The sequence below is a fragment of the Myodes glareolus genome, chromosome 2 (genome assembly GCF_982192425.1).
Source record: "Myodes glareolus chromosome 2, mMyoGla1.1, whole genome shotgun sequence".
Classification (NCBI taxonomy): domain Eukaryota; kingdom Metazoa; phylum Chordata; class Mammalia; order Rodentia; family Cricetidae; genus Myodes; species Myodes glareolus.
The window spans coordinates 132,750,663-132,776,458 of NC_142027.1; the positions used below are offsets into that span (position 1 = coordinate 132,750,663).

Below are 25,796 nucleotides of genomic sequence, written 5' to 3' on the forward strand. Positions count from 1 at the left end.
TCCAATGACAATAAATCTCCAAGAAGGGGACTCCCAGCTACCCCATTACTCCCTTGTTCCCCTCTTTTCCCACCCTTTTCACCACAGGGTGCTAGAGAGCAGCTGGGAAGGAGCCGCCTTAAAAAAGGAGGTGTGTACGGGGAGTTGGCTATATAACCCTGCAGCAGCGGCCTTCAGTGGTGGAGCTGCCATGGCATTGGCCCGGGAGCTGTACAGCTTCCCAGCCTCCAAGTTGGACTCCTTTGTGGCTCAGTGGCTACAGCCAACCAGAGAATGGAAAGACGAGGTGCTGGAGACTGTGAGGACTGTGGAAGAGTTCCTGAGACAGGAGAACTTCCGTGGAGAGCGTGGGCTGGCTCGGGATATGCAGGTGCTGAAAGTGGTCAAGGTAAGACTGACCGTCCATTCCCAGCCAAGATAGGCAAAACCCAGTGCCGGGGGTTTCCGGACAAGAAAGACCAAACCCAGAGCTGGGGCCTCAGCCCACAGTGCCTAGCTCACACTGACATCTCAGCAAATCCTGGCTCCCTGCCTCTGCCTTGAGCAGAATGAGCTGGTAGAGAAGCCAATAACAGACCACCCTTGGGGAAACGCAGTAGCCTAACCCTTAATGTTCTCCCATTAAGGCTTATGCTCCGTGAGGTACAATTTTTTTCCACTTTACAGATGAGCCAAACAGAGGTGTACAAGTTATAATGGCCACACGCAATGTGAGGCCTCTCATTGGATCCTGGTGCATAACTGTAAGATACAGTTTGGGGAGCCTGATATGAGGGGTTCACTCCTGTGATCTCAGCAAGAGGATCACAGGTAGGAAGACAGCCTAGGTTACAAGTTTCCAATAAGGAGAAAGAGAAAGTGTGTGTGTTTGGGAACGATTGGTAAATGTTTAATATGGGATACATTTGGTAAGCAGACTGCTGTTTGTTTGTCAAGTCTAATAGCATCTGCTGGGGTGGAGTCTTTCTTTTGGAGGCCTCACATGGTGTGCTGTTTCGGAACAAAGTTCCTTGCTGCCTGTTGAGATGCAGCAAGTGGGGAGCGGTAGCTCAGTGCTCAAGTGCAAACCTTGCATGTTCGAGGCTCTGGACAGACACAGATGTGACGGTTCTGATGTGCTGGGTGCCTGGGTGATCTTTGTATTTTTTCCTATTTGTCCATGCTTTAATTTTTTGATAATAGACAGATTTTTATAATGGATGCTGAGGGGGCAATGTGGTTTGCTTAGAGCTGCACAGCTGGCCTCAGAACTGGGATTTAAATTTGAATACTCAAACTGTGCCCCAAGATTCTCACCAAGAATTTTTCCCTCTAAATCCTTCCTTCAGCTGCCTCATCCACCCTCTGTGCTAGCTGGGATCACAGCTCGAGATAGGCAGAGGTTGGCAGACCTGGAAGGGGTGGGACCTGGGTGTGATTTCCACTCCTGAGAATTCCAGCCCTGGGGAGACAGAGACACGAGAATCACCAGCTTAGCCAATCAGCAAGCCCCAGGACACAGTAAGAGACCTTTTGTCAAAAACCAAGATGCACAGCCTAGGAAATGTTACCCAAGGTTGACCTCTGGCCTGCACACGCAGGCACGCATGCACACACACAACTTTGGAGAATTCGCCTCAGCAGGTTGTTCACTTACATGAAGGAGACTGACACACAGACAGGGTAGCAAATCCTAATGCCACACACATCCAGACTAGAATTAGGACTCTGGACTCCCGGCCTAAGGCTCTAACTTTTGCTCTTGTGAAAAATTTAGCAGCCCTGAGCCTCTGTGCCTTCCTTGCACCGATCCTGTCTCCAAAGCCCCAGATCACGTGATTTAGAAGGGGCAGTCGACCGCGCCCTGTCACTACATGGACCTGGATTGTCCCTGGGTTTTTCCTCTCACCAGTTGTGTGACTTTGACAGTACCCTTCTGTGACTGTAGCCTCCTGAACATCATCTCCCACTGCCCAGCACTGAGGCTGCGCAGACTAAACATTCTCTCAGGGTAAATTCTTTGACGTAAAGGTTTCATTGTGACACTTGCCTAGGGCTTCTTTCTGGTCCACGGACTTTTCTCTCTTGGGCAAGGCCATCCTCCAGACCACCCCCTCCCTTACAAACCTGAGAAAGCAGAGGATAGAATAAAAAGTACCTAGGAAGCAGAAGAGTCAACAAACAGGATGAGTTTTGATGGTAGCAGATGCTGCCGGCTAAACCACAGTTCTCCTTCCCTAACCCACTAAATGATAGTCACACCCAAAGAGTAAGGCCCACAAAGAATGAACCTTAGACTCGAGGCCTTCATTCCCTGCACCCTTGGAATTCTGGGCGGAGGGGCGGGGTGCTGAGCTGTCCACATGACTGAATGCTCATCTAACCAATCAGGTGTGAGCAATTTCAACAGAGGCAAATCATGAAGTCTGCTCTAAAGTGCTCAGGAAAGGGAGAGAGCTCAGCCTTCAGAGGGATCAGGAAGGGAGAGGGCGGTGTAGACATGACATTTGCCACATTCAGCATCAAGCTGTGGTCCTTCCGCTCAGGGTGGGAATACTGAGTCTGAATGCTGTGCCTGCTCCTTGGGAGCAGGGTGAGGTCCTTGAACAGCATCCCAGGATGGTAAGGAAGAAGAGCCACCGGCCATGTTGTCTGACTTTCCCTCTGACTCCCTGTCTGGCTGGGAGACCTTACAAGCAGATTATGCGCCACTGCCTCCGTATTCCCAGCTGGGGAGATAGGTCACGGGCCATCTCCGTGGTGATTAGAAAAGAGAAATGCCTTCAATGGCCTTCCTGGTGCCACCTACTGGGGCTGCTTAGTCTGTGATGGCAGGATTTTAATTTCTGACCAGGAAAGGTAGCCACCTGGAGACTGACCCTCGGCTAGTAGTCCCAGGTCAATCAACATGGGGTGAGAAAGAGGTGAGCCAGAGAGATGCAGTGTCTTGTGGGTTCTGGGGCCTGCAGTGTGGCTCAGCATGGAAGGTGTCTGCTCCCAAGCCTGACAACCCAAGTATAATCCCAGGAACCCACGTGGTGAAATGAAGGGACTAACTCCCAATAGCTGTCATCTGACCTCCACATGTGTGCCATGGCACGCACGTGTGTGTGCACACACACTCATACACATAAATAAATAAAATAAAATAAAATTAAACAGTTCAGTCTCCCGCCATTAAGAGGTGGGGCAACTAATGTCTAGGAAGTTGGGGAGTCAACTAGATGAAAAGGAAGAGATACCGCTGCTTACATCCAGGACACGGGACCCCACACCCAGCACTTGGAATTCAGCATTTTAACTGACCTTCCCCGTGTTCTAATGATTCCCATTTCATCAGTGTTTTCATTTCACTCATGATGGACTTTGGGCTCCTAATGATCACATAGCAGATAAATCAGAAATAAGATTCAAGGGCAGGGCTAGGCATGCAGTCATACAAAAGTGCTTGCCTCCATCGTGCCGGCTCCTTGATTCATCCAAACATAATTAAGGGAGGGAGGGAGCATGGATGGATGAAGCTGACTGTTTCGCAGCCCATGCAGTAGACAATTTTACAAGTTGGGAGCCTCTTATCAGATCCCCAAGGCCCAGAGTGTTTCGGGTTTAGAAATTGCCCCCCCCAACTAGGCTTTGACCTATTTACATAAACATAACAAGATATCTTAAGATAGGACCCAGAGACTGAAGAGATGGCTCAGTCACTGTTAAGAGCACTGGCTGCTCTTCCAGAGGTTCTGAGTTCAATTCCCAGCAACCACATGGTGGCTCACAGCCATCTGTAATGAGATCTTGTGCACTCTTCTGGCCTGCAAGCAAACATGAAGACAGAACACTGTACACATAATAAATAAATCTTTTAAAAAGATAGGACCCAGATCTACTCATGAATTCATGTTTTCATATAGCCCAGAGGCAATTTTGTGCAATATTTTTGGTCACATGAGATTAGGTGTGGAATTTTCAACTCGTGGTGGCAGTTAAAATACTCTTGGATTTTGGAGTTTTCAGATTAGGGATACTCTGCCATTGTTCCCTTGGAGCAGGCATTTCTCTGGGTTAGACAAGACTGAGTCTCCAAAGGTGGATGGTGCAGTCAGTGGATAAGCAAGGGCTGCTATGGTGGGGGCACATCTGTCCCCATTGCTTGGGAGACTGAATCTGTCAGGACGATCATGAGTCGAGGGCAGCCTGAGATACACAGCAAGTTCCAGGCCAGCTATGGACTGCGCAGGGAGATCCTGTATCCGAAAGGAGAACATAAAGAAGCCTGGTGCTGGGTGCCAGCAGCCAGAGCTCCCGAGGACCAAATTCATCCTCCTCCGTCTGTCTGCCCCTGTGACACGGGATGGCGGCGCTTCTCTCTTAGCCCTGTGGAAGGACTATATACTAAAGGGATCTATTGGGATCTATTGCATGGAAGGCCCCAAGGTTGCCAGGCACATGGCAGAGGGCCTTGGGATGACAGCTCTGTCTTCTGCAGGTGGGCTCCTTCGGGAACGGCACAGTGCTTAGGAGCACCACGGATGTGGAGCTGGTGGTGTTCCTGAGCTGCTTCCACAGCTTCCAGCAAGAGGCTAAGCACCACCAGGCCGCGCTGAGACTGATCCAGAAAGAGATGTTCTATTGCCAAGACCTGCTGGACCTTGGGCTCAGTAACGTGAGAGTGACGGACGGAATCCCCAGAGGTCTCATCTTCACTATCCAGACAAGGGAGACCTGGGAGCCCATTACTGTCACCATCGTACCTGCCTACAGAGCCCTGGGTAAGGGGACAGAAGTCCTACATGCCCAGCCTGCCAACCTCAGGAGACTGTTACCCACTGCGTCTGGTGGTCACATGCATTCCTCCATCCTACCCATGTCCTGGGCTGGGGCTGAGCTGCCACAGTGTGCTCAAGACTCTCACACTCGGAGTTGGGAAACAGAAACTTACCACAGAGGCACACTGTGAACACACGGCAAACAGTGGGGAACAATGAGCTATGCGGGTAACCACCAGATAATGTTCAGGAAAGGACTTACCGTGGGAAGAATCTTCCGAGAGGTCTGAGACCCAGCCAGGGGAAGGACTCAGATCAGGAACTGAGTCCTTCCTACAAGACGCTTGCTGTGTCTGGACACGTACTTCATTCCCAGAAGCAGACCTGTGGCAAGGGCAGGACTAGGGGACACACACTTCATTAGGGAATTAAAACAGAAAGGGGAAGGCACTAAATGCCTTACTCAGCCCTGGGGAACTCAAATGATTATTGTAGAGACCTCCTCCACCTCACTCACCTCCCCATTGCCCTGCAGAGTGTATCCATTAACTGAGGGCAGCCTCAGACTTAGGAGGCCAAGCCACCTACACCTGCTGTTTTGTCCGTGTTTGCTATCCACCATGTTTTACTCTGAGGCCAGTGACCCCAGTCTGATGTCCGTAAGCTTCATCATCCCGTGACAAAACATTCAGGACAAGCAACTTAAAAGGAGGCAAGCTGGGGCTGGGCTCATGGTGTCGGAGGCTTCAGCCACCGATCACGCACTTCTTCCTGTTGTTTCTGACCGACGCGCCAGGATAGCGTGGAGCAATGTATGGAGGAAGAGACTTGCTCATCCTCGAGGAAGGAGTGGTGGGAGGGAAGGAGCTATCTAGAAGTGTCTCTGTGTTCCTTTAAGAGGCGGTCCCAATGGCCTGACATCTTTCTGCTAGTCTCCACCCATCAAAGGGTCTGCTCCCACCCAACAGCACCTCAGATTGACAGCTAGACCTTTAACTCATGTGTCTTCAGGAAGACTTACTATCCAAACCAGGCCTGGAAAGATGGCTCGGTGCATCAGGGAGATTCTTGCAGAGGACCTAGTTTATGACCACATGGCAGCTCACAGCTACCTGAACCTCCAGCTCCCTAGAATTCAGCACCCTCTCCAGACCTCCCTGAGCACCCATGTGTGTTGTGCATGTACAAACTCATGCAGGCACACATGCACACATGTGGATATATAAAAAATACATAAATCCAAATTCAAACTCTGAAGAGTTTTGTATTGTGCGCCAACTCCCACTGATTACAGGATGTGCATCATCGCTCCATGAGTGTTAGAAGTGGGATCCAGCCTCGGGAAGGAAGTCATCACAGGGTGGCATGTGCTCGGTTCTCCCCTATGCATACTGGCAGATTCCAACCAATCTCCTAGAAAGAGATCTATTGACAAAACAGACATTAAGGAAAGCTGGAAGTGCTGGGTACATTGAGGGACAATCTGGAACACGGAGAGCGCAAAGCTGGCCCTCCAGGCTGGGTGTGCTGGAGAATGCCTTTCTTCCCAGCACTCAGGAGAGAGGATCAGGTGGATCGCTAAGGGTTTGAGGCCAGGCCAGTCTATGTAACAAGTCACCAAAGTAAAATTTAAAGAATGAAGGTTTTTGTTTGTTTGTTTGTTTTGCTTTTTAAAGAACCTCACCAGAAAAGTTCGGTGGTGATAGCACACGCTTTTAACCACAATACAATGCTTGGGAGGCAGAGGCAGGCAGATCTCTGTGACTTCGAGGCTAGCCTGGTTTATAGAGTGAGTTCCAGGACAGCTAGGGCTACACAGTGAAACTCTGTCCTGGAAAAAAAAAATCAGAGAGAGAGAGAAATGGGGCGTAGTGGGAGTGAGAATATGAATCTCACTGGAAAGACCTTCACTCAAGGTCTCAAGCCTCCCTGGACGCAGAATGACCAGGTCCTCCCCAAATGACTACTTGGCTCCCAAGGGCTTCCAGAGTCTTCACTTGGTCTCTGTTTCCACTCTTCTCAGGGCCTTCGTGTCCCAACTCTCAGCTACCTGATGAGGTCTATGTAAACCTGATCAAGGCTAATGGGTACCCTGGAAGTTTCTCTCCATCCTTCAGTGAGCTGCAGAGAAACTTCGTGAAGCATCGGCCAACTAAACTGAAGAGCTTCCTGCGGTTGGTCAAACACTGGTACCAGCAGGTCAGGGGGCTGCCAAGTTGGGGGGCCTCAAGAGCTTTCTGTGGCTGGTCAAACACTGGTACCAGAAGGTCAGGGGCTGCCAGGTTGGGGGGCCTCAAGAGAAAAAAAGGTTAGGGGAAGAGTGGGAGAAAGCTAGGATATAGCTGGCATTTTCTTTGGGCCACTAACCAGCTCCAAAATAAAGACACAGAGGCTTATTATTAATTATAAATGCTCGGCCTTAGCTTAGGCTTGTCCCACCAGCTCTATTAACTTAATTTAACCTGCTTCTATTCATCAATGTTTTGCCTCGGGGCTTTTTACCTTTTCTTTTCTTTCATTCCATATGTCCTACTTTCCTTCTTCCTCCGTTTCTGTCTGTCTGGCCCCTGGCATCTCCCTGTTGTCTGCTTTTCCTTCGAGCCTAAATTTCTTCTCCTACCGACCCTCCCTGTCTAGAAGTCCCACCTATACCTCCTCCCTTGCTATTGGTCATTCAGCTTTTTATTAAACCAGTTGGGTGCCTTAGGCAGGCAAGGTAAAACAGCAGCACATCTCTATATAATTAAACAAAGGCAGCACATCTTTGCATAATTAAACAAATATTCTACAACACTGGGACATTTGCAGCCTACAGTTATGGCCACCTTTGGCTGACTCTGCTCCTGAGGTTTGTGAACAACAAACCCAACAAGTTCAAGACAAAGGAGAGGAAAGATGTCTTGAAATCCACTCACACTGTTCTGCTCCTCGGTGATGGTTGTTTGTGCGTGTCCTGGCCATCACCGAATGAACCAGCCTTGGTAACTAGACATCTGAGAAGTACCCAGCATATGTCAACGTAACCGGGTCTGTAGAGTTACCTAAACTGAGAAAGGAGGAATCAGAAACAGCTCCACCACACACACACACACACACACACGTACTCATGGTAGTGGGAGTGGTCTTCTTGTAAAATAAAAATACATGAAGAGAAAGATGAGGCGTAATGGCACACACCTGTAACCACAGGACTCGGGAGACTGAAGCAAGAGGATCAGCCTGGACTATAGAGTGAGCGCCAGGCCAGGCTGGGCTACACAGTGAGATCCTGTCTCAAAAACACTCCCTAAATTTGCTATTCTGGCATAAGGAAAAGAGATTACCCGTGGATGGGTTATATCCTGATCAGTGTACTCATCTGTCATACACACACACACACACACACACACACACACATGTAGTTGGTTGTTTTTGGATTCTTTACTCTTTGGGGGGCCCGCCACTCAGCTCCCAAATAAATCACGCACATGGAGGCTTATTATTTCCTTTGTTTCCTTCTTTCTTTCTTTTTTTTTTTAGTTCATTTTTGGTTTTTCGAGACCGAGTTTCTCTGTATTTTTGGAGACTATCCTGGAACTAGCCCTTGTTGGCCTGAAACTCACAAAGATCCGCCTGCCTCTGCCTCCCAAGTGCTGGGATTAAAGGTGTGCACCACCACCACCCGGTGACTTATTATTTCTTATAAGTGCCCCGGCCTTAGCTTGGCTTACTTCTCACCTGCTTTCTTAATTTAAATTATCCCATCTACCTTTTGCCTCTGGGCATTTTCCTTTTCTTCTGTAATCTTCCTTTCACTCTTACTTCATGGCTGGCTGGGAGTTGGGAGGGCTGGGAAGCTCGGTGGCTGGGGGGCTGGGGGGGTTGGGTGACTTGGAGGCTGGGGGGTTGGGGGTTTGGGGGCTGGTCCCTTCTTTCCTCACTCCTTGATCTCTCTTGCTTCCTTATCCCTCTTTTTCCTCCTCCTATTTTCTCTGCTTGCCAGCCCCGCCTATCTTCCTGCTGTCTTGCTATTGTCCGTTCAGCTCTTTATTCAATCAACCAGGTGTTTTAGGCAGGCACAGTAGCACAGCTTCACAGAGTTAAACCAATGCAACAAGAATGCAACACATCTTTGCATCATTAAACAAGTATTCCACGGCAGAATGTAACCCACATTAAGCTAATATTCCACAGCACCAAGTTCAGCAAGAGAGCCTGTCTCAAAATGTGCTGAGGACAGCGACTGAGGAAATACATCACGTTGACCTCTAGCCCCCACACCCATGCACATGTATTGTCACACACGTATACATACTAAAAGGATTTCAAATACATCTGGTGAGATGTCTCAGTGGGCTAAGTGTGCTTGCCACACAGCCTGGGAGCTAGATTTAACCTGACCCCAGGAACGCATGTAAATTTTGAAGGAAAGAACTAGCTTCACAAAATTGAGTTCTGACCTCCATACCTGCAGCACATCATAGCATGCACACACACATACACATGCATGCACACACACATACACAAGCATCACACACACATGCACACAAACACACGTGCACACACTCTCACACACATACATACACACATGCACACAGGAAGAACAAGAGATTCAAAAATAAATTATATCCCCCTAAATTTGAACTCAAATACAATTTGAAGTCTACTAATTTAGGCCCTTAATCCTAAAATAGGAAAACCAAGAACCAGAAAGGGAAAACGACTTGGCCAAGTCACACGGTTAATAGGTAGAACTAGAATTAGACTTTGCACTTTCTGCCCTTGGACCTGATGCCCTCCTTACACTTAATCTTTGCATCCCTCTCCGTCTCTCCCCGCCTCTCTGCAGTATGTAAGAGACAAGTGCCCCCGGGCCAACCTGCCCCCTCTCTATGCCCTGGAACTACTGACTGTCTATGCATGGGAAGCGGGCACCCAGGAGGATGCTAACTTCAGACTGGATGAAGGGCTCGCCACTGTGATGGAGTTGCTGCAGGACTACGAGCTCATCTGCATCTACTGGACCAAGTACTACAGCCTGCAGAACCCAGTCATCGCGGACTTCGTCAGAAAGCAGCTCAAGAGAGAAAGGTACTGGGTCACTGCTCTCAGCAACTCTGGCAGGAAGAGCAGAGAGGCTGGTGTAAGGGGTGGGCTGAGACAGCCTGTGGGATGCACGGGCTGCTCCCTCAGCATCCAGCAGATGGTGGGGGTCTTGGAGCCGCAGGCATGGAGCTCAGGGTGTGCGGTTGAGCCCAAGAGCTGCTTCACGGTCTATCACAGGGCTAGAGTCACCACTCGTGAGCCCCAAGCCCCAGGGAAGAAAAGTGTCGCTCTTACTTAGGGACATGGAGTCTGCCTCAGGCACTCCCCCCAAGGAGTCACGGAGGCCACCAGACTTTACTTAAGCCAGGAATGTTTAGTCATTCATTGTTTGCATACAGGAGGGACATCTTAGAGGCAGCTGAGCTGTCCCTGTTGAGGCAGTAGAGTTAGAACCCTAAGAACCTTCCCTATCAGCCATGAGACCTTAAGGTCTATGCCTCCATTCCTTCACCCCTAAAATGGGGGTGACAATAATAGTAAGAATAAGCCGTACAGAACTGTGGGGAGGGTTAAAAGAGGCTCACTTGGGTTCTGGCCCAGTGTTTCAAACGCAATCGATAAATGTTGGTGGTGTCACTGTTATCAAAGGCCGCTCAGCAAATTTGGCTGCAAGCTTGTGCAGCCTCTCATGACCTGAAGAGGCCTCCCCTGCCAGAGCGGACATCTGGTATTGCTCCAGGATGCATCCGGCAGCTTTATGCTCTCCAAAACTTCATCATCTCTATGCCCTTGCTTGCCGGTGGTATTGTGAGGCCCTCCTTGGCTGACAGCTCTGGGAGTGGCAGGAAAGGGCAGTGACTGAGAAGCCTCTCCCCAGTCTGGAAAGAGCCTGGACATCCTTTCTTTGTGTTGCAGACCCATCATCCTGGACCCGGCAGACCCCACCCACAATGTGGCAGAAGGGTACAGATGGGACATAGTTTCTCAGCGGGCCAACCAGTGTCTGAAACAGGACTGTTGCTATGACAACAGGGACGTCCCAGTCCCCAGCTGGACTGTGAAGGTAATGGTTTCTCCCAGGACTGTTAGTGGCCTGGCAATCCAAACATTACACTACACAGTGTTGGCTCCCCCAGCTAGGGACCTGTGGAGAACAACTCTTCAGAGACCAGAAGCCTACGACACCACTCTCCAGCCAGCTATGAACTTGGGGCGTTCTATGACTTTCTAAACCTTGAGGTTTTAACTTTTACATCCTTACACTCTTCCCCTACTGGACTATCAGGTTCACACTCCTGATCACTGCTTGTGTGTGCTGAGTTCAGATAGCTCGAGTCAGTCAGCCTTCAGGAGCCAGAACTAGACGGGGGCTGGGCTGAGAGAGAGGAGGAAGCGTGGCATAACCTTGTCCTCAAGGAATGCATACAGCACCGTTAGAAGCAAGCTAGAGCAAGCTTACACAAACCTGCAAGACAGATTCCTGGAAGAGATGAGACTCTCCACAAATGAAAAGTGCTCAGACAAGCTGCATGTTGGTACACCTCTGACGCAGCAAAGAGCATACTAATCTCGCATTTACAGTTTGCGAAGTGCTTGTCCAGGGGCTGTCTCCAGGGACCCTCACAGACAATGCTGTACGAAGGTTGAACATTATCACCATCTTTACTCTTTGTTGCTGTAAGTACTGCTGAGGCTGCAGAGGTGTTAGATCAATAAATCAAGTTCACAGTGCTAATAATCAAGTTCACAGCAAAACCTACTAGCAAAGGCTCAGTTAGGACTTTAATGAGACTCTGGAAACAGACAGTAAACACTAGCTAGAATCACCAGGCAAGAGTCCCTGCAGGAACTCAAGCTGGAGGTGAGCCTGAAGCACCAGACAGGATATAAATGCCGGTGAGATGGCTCCATGGGTAAGGCGGCTTGCGGCTAAGCCTGAGGCCCGACTTGAGTTCAATCCCTGGAGCCCACATGGTGGAAGAACAGAATTGACTCCTGAGAGTTGTCTGTCATCCACATGTACAGTCTCCACCCCCAATATCTATCTATCTATCTATCTATCTATCTATCTATCTATCTATCTATCTATCTATCTATCTTTCTATCCATCCATCCATCCATCCATCCATCCATCCATCCATCCATCCATCCATCTTCCCAAGATACTCCAGGTTGAAGAGAAAAGAATAGGAGGGGGCTGAGCAGTGTATATGTGAGAACAAAAGGCTGCTGGTGGCAGAAACTAGAGCAGAGGCTCTAAAATAAGGCACAGACAGAAAACGAGGGGCTGCAGCCAAATAAACCAGTGGATAGGAGGAAAAGGGTATGCCTCTGGGGTTTGTTTACAAAACCAGGACTGTGTAGCCCTGACTTTGGTGGGGCTCTCTATATAGACCAGACTGGCCTCAAATTCACAGAGTTTTGCCCACCTCTGCCTCCAAAATTCTGGAATGAAAGGCTTATTTTCATTTTTGTTTGTGCCTCTGGGATTTTTGAAGCAAAAATCTTTGAAGCTTCATTGCATATCCCAGGATTCTCTCAAGCTCACAACTCCCCCCATTCTGAGTGCTGGAATGACACATTTGTCACCCCTTCCCCCGCCCCGCTGGGCTGTAGGATTTTTTTTTTCTTGAAAGTTTTACAACCCCAGGCTTAGAGTCCTTTGAAACCCCCTGTGCCCTGTAGTGAGTCCTGAGCTCTACATGGGCGCAACCACTTTGTCTACCGAGTGGGAGGAGAACCAGATTCATGGGGCTGCAAATGTGCTCATGGGAGACGCCCAGCACAGAGCCTATAAACACAGAGCACTCCCTACACATTTGCTGATGATGACAATGACCAGGAAGCCGATTTTGCTATGACGAAGAAGAATCTACAAAGGGAATTAATAGATCATCAGACAGAAATGTGACCCTAACCTCATCTCCTCTCTTACAGAGAGCACCAGATATCCAGGTGACCGTGGAGCAGTGGGGTCACCCGGATTTAATCCTCTGGGTGAACCCTTATGAACCCATAAAGAAGCTTAAAGAGAAAATCCGCCGGAGCCGGGGCTACTCGGGCCTGCAGCGCCTGTCCTTTCAGGAGCCCGGCGGTCCACGGCAGCTCCTCAGAAGTCACTGTTCATTCGCCTACTACGGAATCTTCTCCCACATCCACATCTGCCTTCTGGACACCATCTCCCCCGAGATCCAGGTCTTTGTGGAAAACCCGGATGGTAGGAGCCACGCCTATGCCATCCACCCCCTCGAATTTGTCCTGAGCCTGAAACAGCAGATTGAAGATCGGCAGGGCCTTCAAACTCAGGAGCAGCAGCTGGAGTTCCAGGGCCATGTCCTGCAGGACTGGTTTGACTTTAAATCCTATGACATCCAAGACAGTGTCACCCTCACCCTGTCCAAGAAGAGGGAGGGGAAGGCTCTGCTTGCACCCAGCTAGTTTCCTCTGTAGAGCTCCCTGGATTGTTGCTCACTCTGAGACTCAGCCTAGTCATCCCTTCTTCCAGTCCTCTGCTGGGGTGGTCCAAGTCTCAGCACCCTGCCAGGAGGGGACCAGAAAGGATGTGAAGTCGTATGCAATCAGACAATAGCCAGACACTCTGTGTGGCAATGGAATTCTGGGGTCACTGCTGCAGGCCTCATGGCCACAGTATAAGGGTTTGGTCAGTAACTGGTAGTTTCCTCTTAACTTGTTCAGAGGAAGCCACAAGGCTTCTCGACCAATTAATTACATGGACCCAGCTTCAGGATGCCTCATCTCCAACCTCCATCAGGGCGTATCTGAAGCCTTCCCTGTCCCCATCCCCCTTGTGCCGGCCTCTGACTATCAAAAGCAAGGTCGGGCACCAAATCCCTTTCAAATTGAGAATAAACAACCTTTATTTCTTCCCATTTTAGTGGTTTTCATTCATTTCTATAGATGCCTCTCAACTCTGGGGATTAAAGAAGGTTAAAAAAAAACAGATGAAAAGAGGTAAAGTCTCAGAGATTGAGGATGAGACAATGTTTTAAAAATCCTCTCTGCATAGTAGCAGACCTTTAATCCCAGCACTTGGGAAACAGAGGCAGGTATATCTCTGTGAGCTGGAGGCCAGCCTGGCCTACATTGTGAGTTCTAGCCAGCCAGGGGGCTACACAGTGAGACCCTGACTCAAAGTTTTCTGCCCATAATAGTCTAGAGACAAAAACAAGCAAACCAAAAAAACCCCTCACTTCCATTGTCAAAGGATGTTATAATTGGATTTATGCCAAAAAAAAAAAAAAACCACTATCAAAGGCTCCCTTTAGATCTGTTTTCTGGTGGCCTTACCATAGTTTCAAATCCACTTTATAAGTGGTTTTTAAAACCATTTGTGCCCAATAACAATAATATTCTATATATCCCTAGTTTTTCTGCCTCCAGGCCTGAAAGAGCATCTTCTTTCCAAAGGGTAAACAGGCTACTCAACCATATCTTTGTATACTTCATAGTCCAGCCCCTGTAGGTGCTTTGAAAGAGGAACGACAGGGCAGAGGCAGATCTGCCGGTAGAGCACTCACCTGGTACCTATGAAGTCCTCAATTCAATCCCCAGTACTTCCCAAACCAGGTGTGGTGGCGAACGCCTGTAATCCCAGCATAAAGGCAGAAAAATCAAGAATTCAGTTATCCTTGACTACATAGTAGGTTTGAGGCCAGCCTGAGCTACAAGAAACCATTTCTCAAAAAAAGTGATTAGGGAGCTGGCGAGAAGGCTCAGCGGTTAAGAGCATTGCCTGCTCTTCCAAAGGTACTGAGTTCAATTCCCAGCAACCACATGGTGGCTCACAACCATCTGTAATGAGGGCTGGTGCCCTCTTCTCGCCTGCAGGCATACACACAGACAGAATACTGTATACATAATAAATAGATAGATAGATAGATAGATAGATAGATAGATAGATAGATTTTTTTTTTAAAGATCTCAAGGGAAAAAAATGACTAGATGAATAAGTCACTGTTTTTGGTGCAACTAGGCTCCTATAGCAAAACAGCGTAAATAAATAACAAGCATTTGTTTCTTACTGAGAAGTTCAAGATCATTGGCGTCCAGTGAGGACCTTTTGCTGGTTTATAGATGGCAGCTTCTCACTATGTCCTCATGTGGTAGAAGGAGAGAAAGGCAGCTCTGGGAGCATTAACAACAGTGATAAAGGCTCAGTTTCCTGTCAATCATTTCCAAAGGCTCCATCTCAGGAGTTTGCAGGAGATTCCAAACATTCGGATCATGGTGGTCACTTAAAAAATTTAAGACGTTTTTTGTTTTATTGGATGTGTGTGAGTGCTTTGCGTGCATGCATGTATGTTCACCACATTCGTGTCTGATACCCTCAGAGGTTGGTGTCAGGCTCCCTAGAATAGGAGCTGTGGATGGAGGGTTATGAGCTGGATGAGAATGCTGGGCATAGAACCCCGGGCCTCTGCAAGAGCAGCAAGAGCTCCGAACTGCTGAGCATCTCTCCAGCCGCTCCTTTAAACCCTTTCCACTCAAAACGGCTTTCATTTCAAGGATTTTTTTTTTTTTTACATTATCACAGACACAGAAGCACGTAAAATAAGCAGGCAAAGTAAACACAGGAAACAAATCATGGAGAAATATCTTTTAAAACAACTATTCGGGACCAGCAAGATGGAGGTGAAAGTATTTGCTGTCAAGTCTGGCAAACTGAGTTTGACCCCTGGGAACCACAGAGGAGGAGAAGTGCAGAACTGATTCTCTCAAGCTGTCCTCTGACCTCCACATCTGTGCACAGGCATGCACACACGTGCGTGCGCTCACACACAAATAAATAAGTAAATGTAATATAAATCTTCTTTTTAAAAAGTTATTTGAAGCCAGGTGGTGCATGCCTTTAATCCAAGCATTTGGAAGGCAGAGGCAGGCAGATCTCTGAGAGTTCTGTTGGGTCCAGGGGGGTCGCGCAAAGATGAGAACACCACCAAGTCTAATAAACCAGAAGCAAACTTTATTCCAGAAACCAGATCCTAGGATAACCAGAAGCAAACTTAAAAATAAAAAAATAAAAATAAAACACTGCGGGGCACAGAAGCTTATCAGCTAGCTGAGACCACAGCCAGAGATGGTGTTTGTTAGGCTGTGGCAAAAGGCCGGTTTTTGAACCTACTTTTTATAGTAGGGGCACCAGGCATTATCTCTGAACAAAAGAATTTTTTTAAAATATTTATTTATTTATTATGTATACAATATCCTGTCTGTATGTATGTCTGCAGGCCAGAAGAGGGCACCAGACCTCATTACAGATGGTTGTGAGCCACCATGTGGTTGCCGGGAATTGAACTCAGGACCTTTGGAAGAGCAAGCAATGCTCTTAACCACTGAGCCATCTCTCCAGCCCCTGAACAAAAGAATTTTTACAACCTTGCCCTGACCCTTGGGTTGGTCAGCGGAGACCCTAAAGAGGGGAGTGAGTGCTAATGTCAATGAGTAATTAGGCAGTCATCATGAAATATGTTTTAGGGAAGACTACAAGAGTCACTAATTGCGAGAAAACAGATATCTTTAGCAATTCGTCAGAAAAGGGGCTGCTTGTAATACTAGAAGGTTAATAAATTAGGATTAACTGGTTCTTGGGCTGAGAACTTAGAAGAAAAGCCTTTCACACTGTTTCCAGGTAAATCTTCAGATACTGACTGCCATACTTTACAACCTCCATTATCAGAGCTCATTAATTAAACCTTTGTATTTATCCACTGTCTCCTGGTACCTCCGGGTGTAAACCGGAGTCTTATACCTCTCCTCTGGTGGCGCCAGTTTCCCATAACAGAGACAATGTCTAACCCAGAGGTCACATATCTCTGTCTCCTAAAGGTTAACTCAGTTTACATCTGCCATTTATCAAGGATGGTCAGGACACTGCTCTTAATTTGTAGAGAGACACTCTGGCCTTGTAAATAAAACAGCCAGTTGTAAAATGACCTATGCTTCCCAAGCATCTGAGAAAATAACTCATTGTGAATGAATGATCCTTGATCTGCTGAGAAAGCTGCTGACAGTCTGCTCTCATTCTCCTAGACTTATAACTTTATATTTCTTTATTTTTACATTTTTATTTTCTTATGCCTGGACTCTTCAAGTTCAAGGTCAGTCTGGTCTACAGAGTGAGTTCCAGCACAGACTCCAAGGCAACAGAGAAACCCTGTCTCAAAAAAACCAAAATAAATAAATAAAAAGCTATTTGACTTGCATATGGCTTTGCCATTGATTAAAGACTGAAGCAAGCAGGTGTAATCACAAGCATATGCTTCCAATGATGGAAGCAGAAACAGGAGGGGCAATGTAAGTTCAAGGCCAGCCTGGTCTACTTAGCTTCCAGGCTAGCCAGCATTGTGTACAGCCATCTCAAAAGGGCAGAGGGGTGAGGATATTGCTCACCCAGTAAAGTGATTAGCTTTGCAGTGATCTGAGATCCATGCCCTAAACCTACACAATAAAAGCCAGGCATGGTGATGCACACTTGTAATCCCACTCCGGGGAAGGAGCCAGGCAAATCCTTGGCCAGCCAGTCCAGCTTACTCAATGAACTTAAGGCCAGTGAGTGACCTTGACTTAATAAAGACATGGGAGACAGCACCTAAGGACAAATATTCAAGGTTGACCTCTGACCTCCATACTCATGCCACCTATGTGCACATGCATCTACATACACATAAACATGCATAAATACACACACGAAAAAATCACAATTTTGCATGGTAATGAGATGAATATGTTTGTTCACTTTTACATAAATCTTGCTTTAAATATTTGATACTGTGGGACACTGTTATAGAATATTATTTTAAGATGTCTTACATTTGCTTATGCAATTTAACATTTGTTTAATGCTGCAAAGAAATGTTACATTCCTTTTGTTGCATTTGTTTAATTCTGCCAAGCTGTGTTACTGTGCCTGTCTAAACCACCAGATGGTCTAATAAGGAGCTGAACTGCCAATAGCAAAGCAGGAGGATAGGCGGGGCTGGCAGGCAGAATAAATGGAAGAAGGAAACAAGAGAGGAGGGGGGAGCAAGAGAATAAGGAGAGGAGGACACTGGGGGCCAGCCATTCAACTCCCCAGCCCTCCAACCCCCCAGTTCCCCAGCCCCCCCAACCCCCCAGATCCTCAGCCACCCAGTTCCCCAGCTTCTCAGTCCCCAACCCCCAGCCATCCATCCAGCCCCCCAACTACCCAGCCCCTCAACCCCCCAACTACCCAGCCAGCCACGGAGTAAGAGTGAAAGGAAGATTACAGAAATAAGAAAAGGAAAACACCCTTTTCAAGAAAGAATAAACCTCTGGGTGTGGATTTATTTGGGAGCTGGGTGGCAGCCCCCATCCCCAAAGCCAAAAGAGTAAAAAGAGTCAAACAGCCAACAGCAGGGCACAGAACTTCTTCAGTGTTCGTCAGAGCGGTTCAACACTTTGGTTCTATAACCATCAATGTTGAGAATGCCTCTTCTCAGAAATACACTACAAAACAGCGGGCACACGTTTAAGGCCGTTTCGGAAGTTGTTGGAAACGCTGCCAAAAAACGTTGCACAAAAGTCAACCGTTTTTTTTTTCTAATGAAACTCAAGTTAGCAACTTTTACAACAAGTATTCTACTAGAAAACAATTCAGAGATGTACTAACTTGGTATGTGCTAAGGAAGGACAGGACAAGAGAAAACATTCTTTGTTTGCTGCAACTGAACGGCTGTGCTTCCTAAGAGCAGAAAACTATGGACAGCAAGAACTCCGCAGTTCGTGGCCGGCAAGCAAAGCCAAGGAGTTCCAGCCTCCGTTGGCGTTCTGTGGTGTGAAGACACATCCAGTCCAGTGTGCAAATCCCGGGGTCAACGCTGCACTTAAGTGACGCAAGCGCCAGAAACATCACAGGTTCATCACACGCTTGATTTTGAAATGCACAGTCAGAAACCTTTACTGTTGCCAAATTTTTCATGACCCTCCACGTTCAGTTCCCCACAATTAAGATGCTGGGGGGTGGGCACATGGCAATATTCCCCACCCACCTAGAGACTCACTTGATGTGCAGGTCACAGAGGGAGTTCAAAGGGCAAACAAGCTCTCAAGGGCAAGTCTGCAGCTATCTTATGGACTATAGACTATGCTGGAACTGGCAAGGCCTCAGCTATTCCAAGAGTCATTCTGACCCCATTTGTAAGACCCTGAAAACCTATAGTTAACAATCTTCCTAAGGTCAAATATGAACTTTAAAAGGTGGTCAGCTGCCTTCCTGATCTCATCAAATTGTAAATAAATTCATTTTTTTCCTTAAAAAGAACTAATCTTGCTATGTTGCTTCTGTCATCACCTCCTTGTTTGACTCCAGGATATATATATATATATATATATATATATATATATATGTATGTATGTATGTATGTATGTATATGTATATGTATATGTATATATATATATATATATCTGTCCTGGGACTAGCTCTTATAGACCAGGCTGGCCTCAAACTCACAGAGATCCTCCTGCCTCTGCCTCTGCCTGAGTGTTGGGATTAAAGGTGTGAGCCACCACCGCCAGGCTGACTTCAGAATATTATTGTTCCCTATGTATATCGCTCATTTTCCTCCATCCAGTTAAAACTGGAAGCCAGGCATAGGGGTGCGTGTAACGCCAGACCACAGAAGGATGAACCAAAAGGGTTGAAAATTCCAGGCCAGCCCCTGTATAAAAAAAAAAAAAAAAAAAAAAAAAACACAAAAAAAAAAAAAAAACCAAGAATTCAAGAAATATAGAGGGGGTGGTAAATGGAAGGGAATAAAAGAAAATAAAGGCTAAGGAAAAGAAAAGAGAAAAGAAAAAAAGGAAAAGGGGGTTGGAAGACCATTCTAGAGCTCATCTATCAGGACCATGCACAGCCAATGGTGTTCTGTGAACTACAATTCCCATGATGCTCTGAGCATCACTTGTTCTTCACGTGGGTCATGTGGAAGGGAAATCAAAACCGGACGCTTTCCCCACAATCCTTTGCAGCATCTCAAGATGGTGGCGCCCGGTGGTGCCATGAGCGATTCTGAGAGCTGCAGCAGTAGCAACAGCGATGCAGAGGAGCTGGAGCGTTGCCGCGAGGCGGCGATGCCCGCCTGGGGGCTGGAGCAGCGCCCGCAGTGGGCAGAAAAACCTAGAACCGGTAGGGGGCTCTCCGAAGAGCGGGGTTCTTACCCTGGGCCCTGGAAAGGATGGATGGTGGGTAGGAGTCGCGGCGTCTTTCTGAAGCTCCTGAGACCAATTGGGGATCAGATTCACGCGGAGGCAGCTGAGGGACCTAAATGTCACCTGACTGCACTTTCCTGAATGTGTCCTTATTGACATTCTCTGGGAAGGTAACCATGATTGAGATGCATCCCCGTCCTGTATTCTCAGAATCCTGCCTTTCCCGGCCCTCGCATGCTGCCCCATTCTAGATCACCACGACTGTCTAATCGTGAATCCCTAGCAAACTGGAAATGAATCCGAAATCTGCCAGTATAGGGATTCTTAGTCATGGTTAGAGAATCCAACAGGTCCCATGATTTGAAAAGATACTGCATCATTACATTCATTATATACCAAATGAAATTTAACATCTTTTTTTTCTCTCATCCGTGTGAGCAACAAGCCACAGTCGTTTGACAATACCTGCTACTTCGTTGCAGTAGAAGCCACCATATTGTTATAGCTCTCCCGTTACAATCTTTTATAGATACACTGAAGTAACTTATTCACAATATAATGTTGGAAAGAAATCATTTACACTCTTCTCTACTTTAACATTCCTGCAATCTTTAGACCGATTTCTAGATCAGTTGATGGCAGTTGCCACACAAGCCTGTAACTTGTATGGATCCCCAGTACCCATCGTAGAAGGAGAGACTCCCACAAGTGAGTCGGTTCCTAAGCACAAAACGACAGCAGTAAACATTTCAAGTCTAGGAAGGGGGTGGCCATGAAAACAGCGTATGACACCAACTGTGAAAGGTATTTGGTTTAGTTTGTTTGTTTTGTTTTGAGACAGGGTCTCTCTCTAGTGGCCTGTCTGTCCTGGAATTCACTATGTAGACCAGACTGGCCTTAACTCAGAGATGTCTGCGCCTGCCTCCCGAATTCTGGGGCTAAAGGCGTTTGCTTCCATAGCCTTTAAAAAGTGAGTGATCTTTAGCTGGACAGTGGTGGTGCACACCTTTAATCCCAGCACTCGGGAGGCAGAGGCAGGTGGATGTCTGTGAGTTCGAGGCCGGCCTGGCCTATAGAGTGAGTTCCAGGACAAGCGCCAAAGATACACAGAGAAGACCTGTCTCAAAAAACAAACAAACAAAAAGTGTTCTTTAAATTTTGTATTATGTTTTATTTTGTATGCGTGTACTCACGTGCACATGCACACAGGTGCCACAGTACACATGTGGAGATCAGAAATCCTTTCTCTCCTTTTACCATGATCTGGGGGCTCAAACTCAAGTTGTCAGGCTTGGTGGCAAGTACCTGGTGAATGACTTACCTTTGCTGGGAGGTAATTTCCTCAGTTTATAGATGTAAAAACCAAAAACTTGGGGAGTTAAATGGCTCACCCTGGCTCTGGAGTTTGAGCCTTTTTCTGTGTCCTGGGAGGACTTTGCCATTGCTCATAATGGGAGCTGCTCTCGTGACTTCATGTTATAGAAGACAGGTGTCCATTCCTCTCACAACCACATCCAGGGGCATCTGGCTTTTGAGAGTGCACTGATGTAGAACAAGTGTATCAGGCAGGCACACTGTGAACACATAGTGACATAGATACAATGGTGACCCTGGAGCTAATGCTCCATAGACACAGTGGTGCCCCACGCTCTGCATTGTTCTGGGAGCCATCAAGTGACCATTCTATTCATTTGACCCAGAACCACTTTGTCCCATGTCCACATCAGACTCTCAGGGTATCTTTCAGCATCTCTCCCACACAGCGAGCCCACCCCGCCATGTAGACTCCATCATTACACTTTCTGTATTCAGAGTCCTCAGTGATATGAACAGATCCCCAGTCAGCCCTTTGGCTCTTTGGTCTCATCCTGCTGAGATACGCTATAAAAACCTAAGCCAGTTTATATTCACTGGAGGCTTTGACTCTTCCACTGGCTCGTCTTTCTCAGAACTGCAGTCCTCACACTGCCTTCCAGGGAGGCCTGGGTAATGTAGCCCCACAATCTATCTCTGCTCCTCTCCTGGCACAGCAGCCTCTGGGTGGCTTTCAGCACCCCAGGTTCCTGCCTCTGCAGGCTTGCTTCCCCTGCCTGGAAGACTCCAGGTATTCACCTCTCTCAGATCTCTGTCCATCGGTTACCTCACAAAGCCCGCCTTTACCACCTGTGGAGGAAAAGTCTCCCCCACCCCCACACTGTTTTCGCCTCTCCTGTCTTTTGTGCTTTTTATACACTGCTGCTGTTGTCCAAGTTGATACTGTGTTACTGTCATTAGCATCTGTTGTCACCAGGAATGTAAGACCTCTCAGGACACCACCACTTATCTGAGTTGTAAGGCGGGTGGGGCACCTGGTTATCAACAGCCGTTCAGCCATTCATCACTTTGCCCACCATCAGCATCCTCAGGGATCGGCGCAGAAGCCAGTTTCTTCCACAGCCTACAGCCCCATATAATAGACATTCAATAAACCATAATCATATCACACTAGGTTTGCTTGTTAAACATTAACAGGCCTCCAGAACCAAATGACCTGTACCCTCTTTCTAACCCCACTACATCAGCTCTTAGTCATGCATGAACTCAAGGCTAACCTGGGCTATGTAACAAAATCTGGTTTCAAAAAAGGAATTAGTTTTTAGACTCTAGCTATATTATTTTACATGTCTCTGACCCCAAATGGAAATGGGTGGGGCCAGGGACATCCTTGAGTCATACATGTAAATCATCTAAAATGTACCTAGCCCACGCCACTATCGTCCACTCTGTAAACTGAACACCTCGTTCTCTCGCTTCACAGATGCTGCAGGTAAACAGGTGCCAGCATCCCAGCCAAGCCACAGGTACTGAGCTTCGCATAGAAGCTTCTGTGTCACTGAACAAATATTGGTCCCTCTCCTGTGGGGGCAGCTTCTGAGCTGTCAGGAAGTGATGGCTTCCGTGTGTTACAGGCGTGAGGTGAACAAGCATGACGAAGATGGCAATGAGCTTCAGACCACACCTGAGTTCCGAGCCTTCGTGGCCAAGAAGCTGGGAGCCATGCTGGACAGGTGAGCAGGAGCACGCTTTAGCTCGTGATCCCCTCACCTCACCCTCCCAAATTCTGGGATTACAGTCTTGTGCCCCAAACCCAGGAAAAAAAAAAAAAAAAAAAAAAAAGTTTTTAGATTTAAAATCAAAAGGTGCTTTTGTTGCTACCCAAAATGTCATCCTAAGTCTTGCACCTCCTCTCCCTTAGCTCCATCGCCGTCTCGGAAGTGTGGAAGAAGCCATGCAAAGCAGAGGTGCAGCCCGTGGCAGAGGCGGAGGACGGTGAGTCCTTAAGGTGCTGGTGGGCACTGCCCTAGGGGAGGTCCACCCTGTGCACGGAACACCGTGGAGCTAGCAGTCAGGGGGCCGGTTTCTTCTTACATCTGTTCTCCCCATACTCTAAGGCAGGCATTATGGTGCCCATTCTCAGAGTGAGCTAGCTCCAAGAACCTTCACTTGCCCTGGTACCTGCAGAAGCATTTTGCCTTCTCATTCCACAGTCTTTCCCGCCTACTCTGTCTGATCCCGTCATATATTTGAGCCTCTTTGGAGGCTGCCACAGGTGAGAGTCTCAACTCCTGACTTCTGGAAGCTTCTGAAGGCCAGGTGTGGCACACACTTTTAATCCCTGCACTTGAAGCAGAGGCAGGTGGACCTCTGTGAGTTTGAGGCCAGCCTGGTCTACGTAGCAAGCTGCAGGACAGCCAGAGCTATATAGAGTGACGCTGTCTCAAAGTCCACCAGAAGCTTCTGAAGCTTGCTGTCTGGATTGGCAGCCAGTGGGTGGGTGCCCCTCAAGCCCCCTATTCTCTGGCTCCACAGGAGAGCAAGCAAGCCCTTCCTCGGACAAGCCCCAGTTTACACGTACATGGCAGGAGTGCCTGAGGACAGACTGTAGCCTCAGCACCTCGATGGGTCGGTGCCTGCCTCTCCGATTGCTGACTCTACCCCATGATTCTTAGGCTTCCGCCTTTTCTTCACATCTATCCCTGGAGGCCACAAGAAGGAAGCTTCTCCAAAACCCTGCCGAAAACGCCAGCCCCCCAGCTCCAGGTGAGAGCCCACAGCCTCTCCTCTCTCTCCTTTCCTGGCTGATCCTGTGAAGTAGCTAAGTCAGGTCCAGATCAAAGGAAGAAGCCTATCAGATAATAGGGCAGTGTGCCCCAGCAGGAAGTGCACAGGGTGTTCTAGGGAGAGCTAAGGGTCTCCACACGTTGTGAGTGAGAATCTTGGGCCAGATTCCTCCCTGTATCATTCTTGCCTCCTGTTTTGGGTGGTGTCAAGGTCCTTGTTGTAGATGGGAGTACTGAGGTGAGAGAGTTAAAGTCACGGTGCTGACAAGCTGACCTTGGAACCTGAGTCTGCCTCAGCTGAGCCCCAGCTCCTTGGCTGCCTCCACCTGGTCTGGAGGCGACAAGGTAGCTGTGAGTCCCGTCCCATCGCCTGCTAATCCAGCTGCTCTCCCCAGCAGCAGTGACGACAGTGACGAGGAGTGGCAGCGGTGCCGGGAGGCGGCTGTGTCTGCTTCAGACATTCTCCAGGAGTCGGCCATACACTGTCCTGCCGAGGTGGAGGAGGAGGCGGACAAGAAGAAATTGAAAAAGAAAGCCAAGAAGAAGGCTGACATTGACTTAGCCAGAGCCACGGGCCTGAACCAGGTAAAGGAGGCAGGCAGCATCAATGGGGACCCAGCATCACTTGGGACCAAAAAGAAGAAAAAGAAGAAAAAGGCCAAGAAGGCCAGGGAGGCTTCCCCGTGAGCACCAGCGGAGTGTGCAGCAGCTGGGCCTGAAGACTGACTCCAGGCTGCAGGCCTGTGGCCTCCAGCTGGAGGATGAGGAGCATGTGGAGTCCAGGCAAAGCTAAGCCACTCTCCAGGGCCCAGCACCGCCTCCGCCCACAGTGACTTTAGCTGGGCTTGCCCACGAGTCCGAAGGAGTGGATGCCTGAACCAGAGGGTGGACTTGTGGTTCCAGAACGTTCTATTACCTCAGGAAGGAGGGTGCTTCCAGTTTTTGAGACTGAGTCTTAGAGTTCCATCTCCCCTACCTGCCCAGCCAGGTGTGACAAGTGGTCTTTCGAAATGAGGGGAAGGGCCTCCAGGGTACTGAGGCCCAGGAAAAGTTTTGTCCCCCTCCCCCAGCCCACACAGACTAAATAGCATTGCCAGGAAAAGAAGGAAAGATACCCCCCTCCTTTTTTCCCCAGAATTTTCTTACTCCAAAATTTTTAATATACCATCTATAATAACATGTCTAAGTCAGGTCAGTTACTGCATCAGGTGCCAGAGTACTGGGGACCTACTTAATTTAGGGTGCGGGCTTGGCTTCAAGGCCCCAAGTAAGTTCTGTTCCCAGCACCAAAGAGAAAAGGGAAAATAAATTATCAGGTGACCCAAGATGTAGCCTAGGGACTGCCCCTGCTTGGTGCTGACCCTCTCTGTTTTATTGTTTGTCTGAAAGACACCCTGTGTAGCTCAGACTGGCCTGAGACCGAGTCTCCTGCTCCTGCCTCCTGAGCGCCGTCAGTGCTGCGGTGTTTGGTGATCGTGCTTGCTCAGCAAGTGTTCTACCACTGAACCACATCCTCAGTGCTGAAAGTAGGGGCCATTTTAAATAAAAACCACATGTGGGAGCCTCCCATCCAAACCCCCAGATCTGCTGCCTCACCCCAGCTTCAAGACTCAGGGAAACGGCACCACGTGTGTTAGGTTCCTTGCAGTGAATCTACACAAGAGAAACAGATGTGTGACCATGTGTCTCAAGGCTGTCTAGGCCCCAAGCCCCTGGCCTGCGCCCAGCTTCCCTCTGCCTT

The 25,796-nt window shown here is 48.2% G+C and overlaps 2 protein-coding genes and 1 long non-coding RNA gene across 4 annotated transcripts; 2 read left to right on the forward strand and 1 right to left on the reverse strand.

Annotated features, from left to right (window-relative positions):
* Positions 1-13,657, forward strand: LOC125410176 (2'-5'-oligoadenylate synthase-like protein 1). 2 transcript variants are annotated; one of them, XM_048449582.3, is made up of 6 exons: positions 14-388; positions 4,463-4,745; positions 6,766-6,941; positions 9,571-9,812; positions 10,683-10,830; positions 12,705-13,657. In XM_048449582.3, the coding sequence occupies exons 1-6, from the start codon at positions 191-193 to the stop codon at positions 13,203-13,205; spliced, it is 1,548 nt and encodes a 515-aa protein (XP_048305539.3). In that variant the 5' UTR covers positions 14-190; the 3' UTR covers positions 13,206-13,657. The 2 variants fall into 2 exon arrangements, with proteins under 2 accessions (XP_048305555.3, XP_048305539.3); XM_048449598.3 differs by lacking the exons at positions 9,571-9,812; positions 12,705-13,657 and having other exon boundaries at positions 1-388; positions 10,683-10,828.
* Positions 5,987-22,906, reverse strand: LOC148123163 (uncharacterized). Its single transcript, XR_015737325.1, has 3 exons — positions 21,347-22,906; positions 7,658-7,783; positions 5,987-6,167 (listed from the first exon to the last, which is right to left on the reverse strand). It is a non-coding gene; the product is annotated as an uncharacterized LOC148123163 (long non-coding RNA).
* Positions 19,757-25,630, forward strand: C2H12orf43 (chromosome 2 C12orf43 homolog). The gene is given in 6 exon segments (XM_087903737.1): positions 19,757-19,932; positions 22,753-22,795; positions 22,904-23,002; positions 23,191-23,264; positions 23,945-24,035; positions 24,451-25,630. Coding segments are annotated over 6 exon segments (786 nt in total). The 5' UTR covers positions 19,757-19,784; the 3' UTR covers positions 24,782-25,630.
* Positions 25,631-25,796: the final 166 nt, after the last annotated feature.

Bases quoted from the DNA above. Each gene is read 5' to 3' on its own strand.
- LOC125410176 (XM_048449582.3), top strand. From the start codon at position 191: ATGGCATTGGCCCGGGAGCTGTACAGCTTCCCAGCCTCCAAGTTGGAC. The intron at 9,813-10,682 runs GTACTGGGTCAC...TTTGTGTTGCAG, and splicing joins AAGCAGCTCAAGAGAGAAAG to ACCCATCATCCTGGACCCGG. The intron at 10,831-12,704 runs GTAATGGTTTCT...CCTCTCTTACAG, and splicing joins TCCCCAGCTGGACTGTGAAG to AGAGCACCAGATATCCAGGT.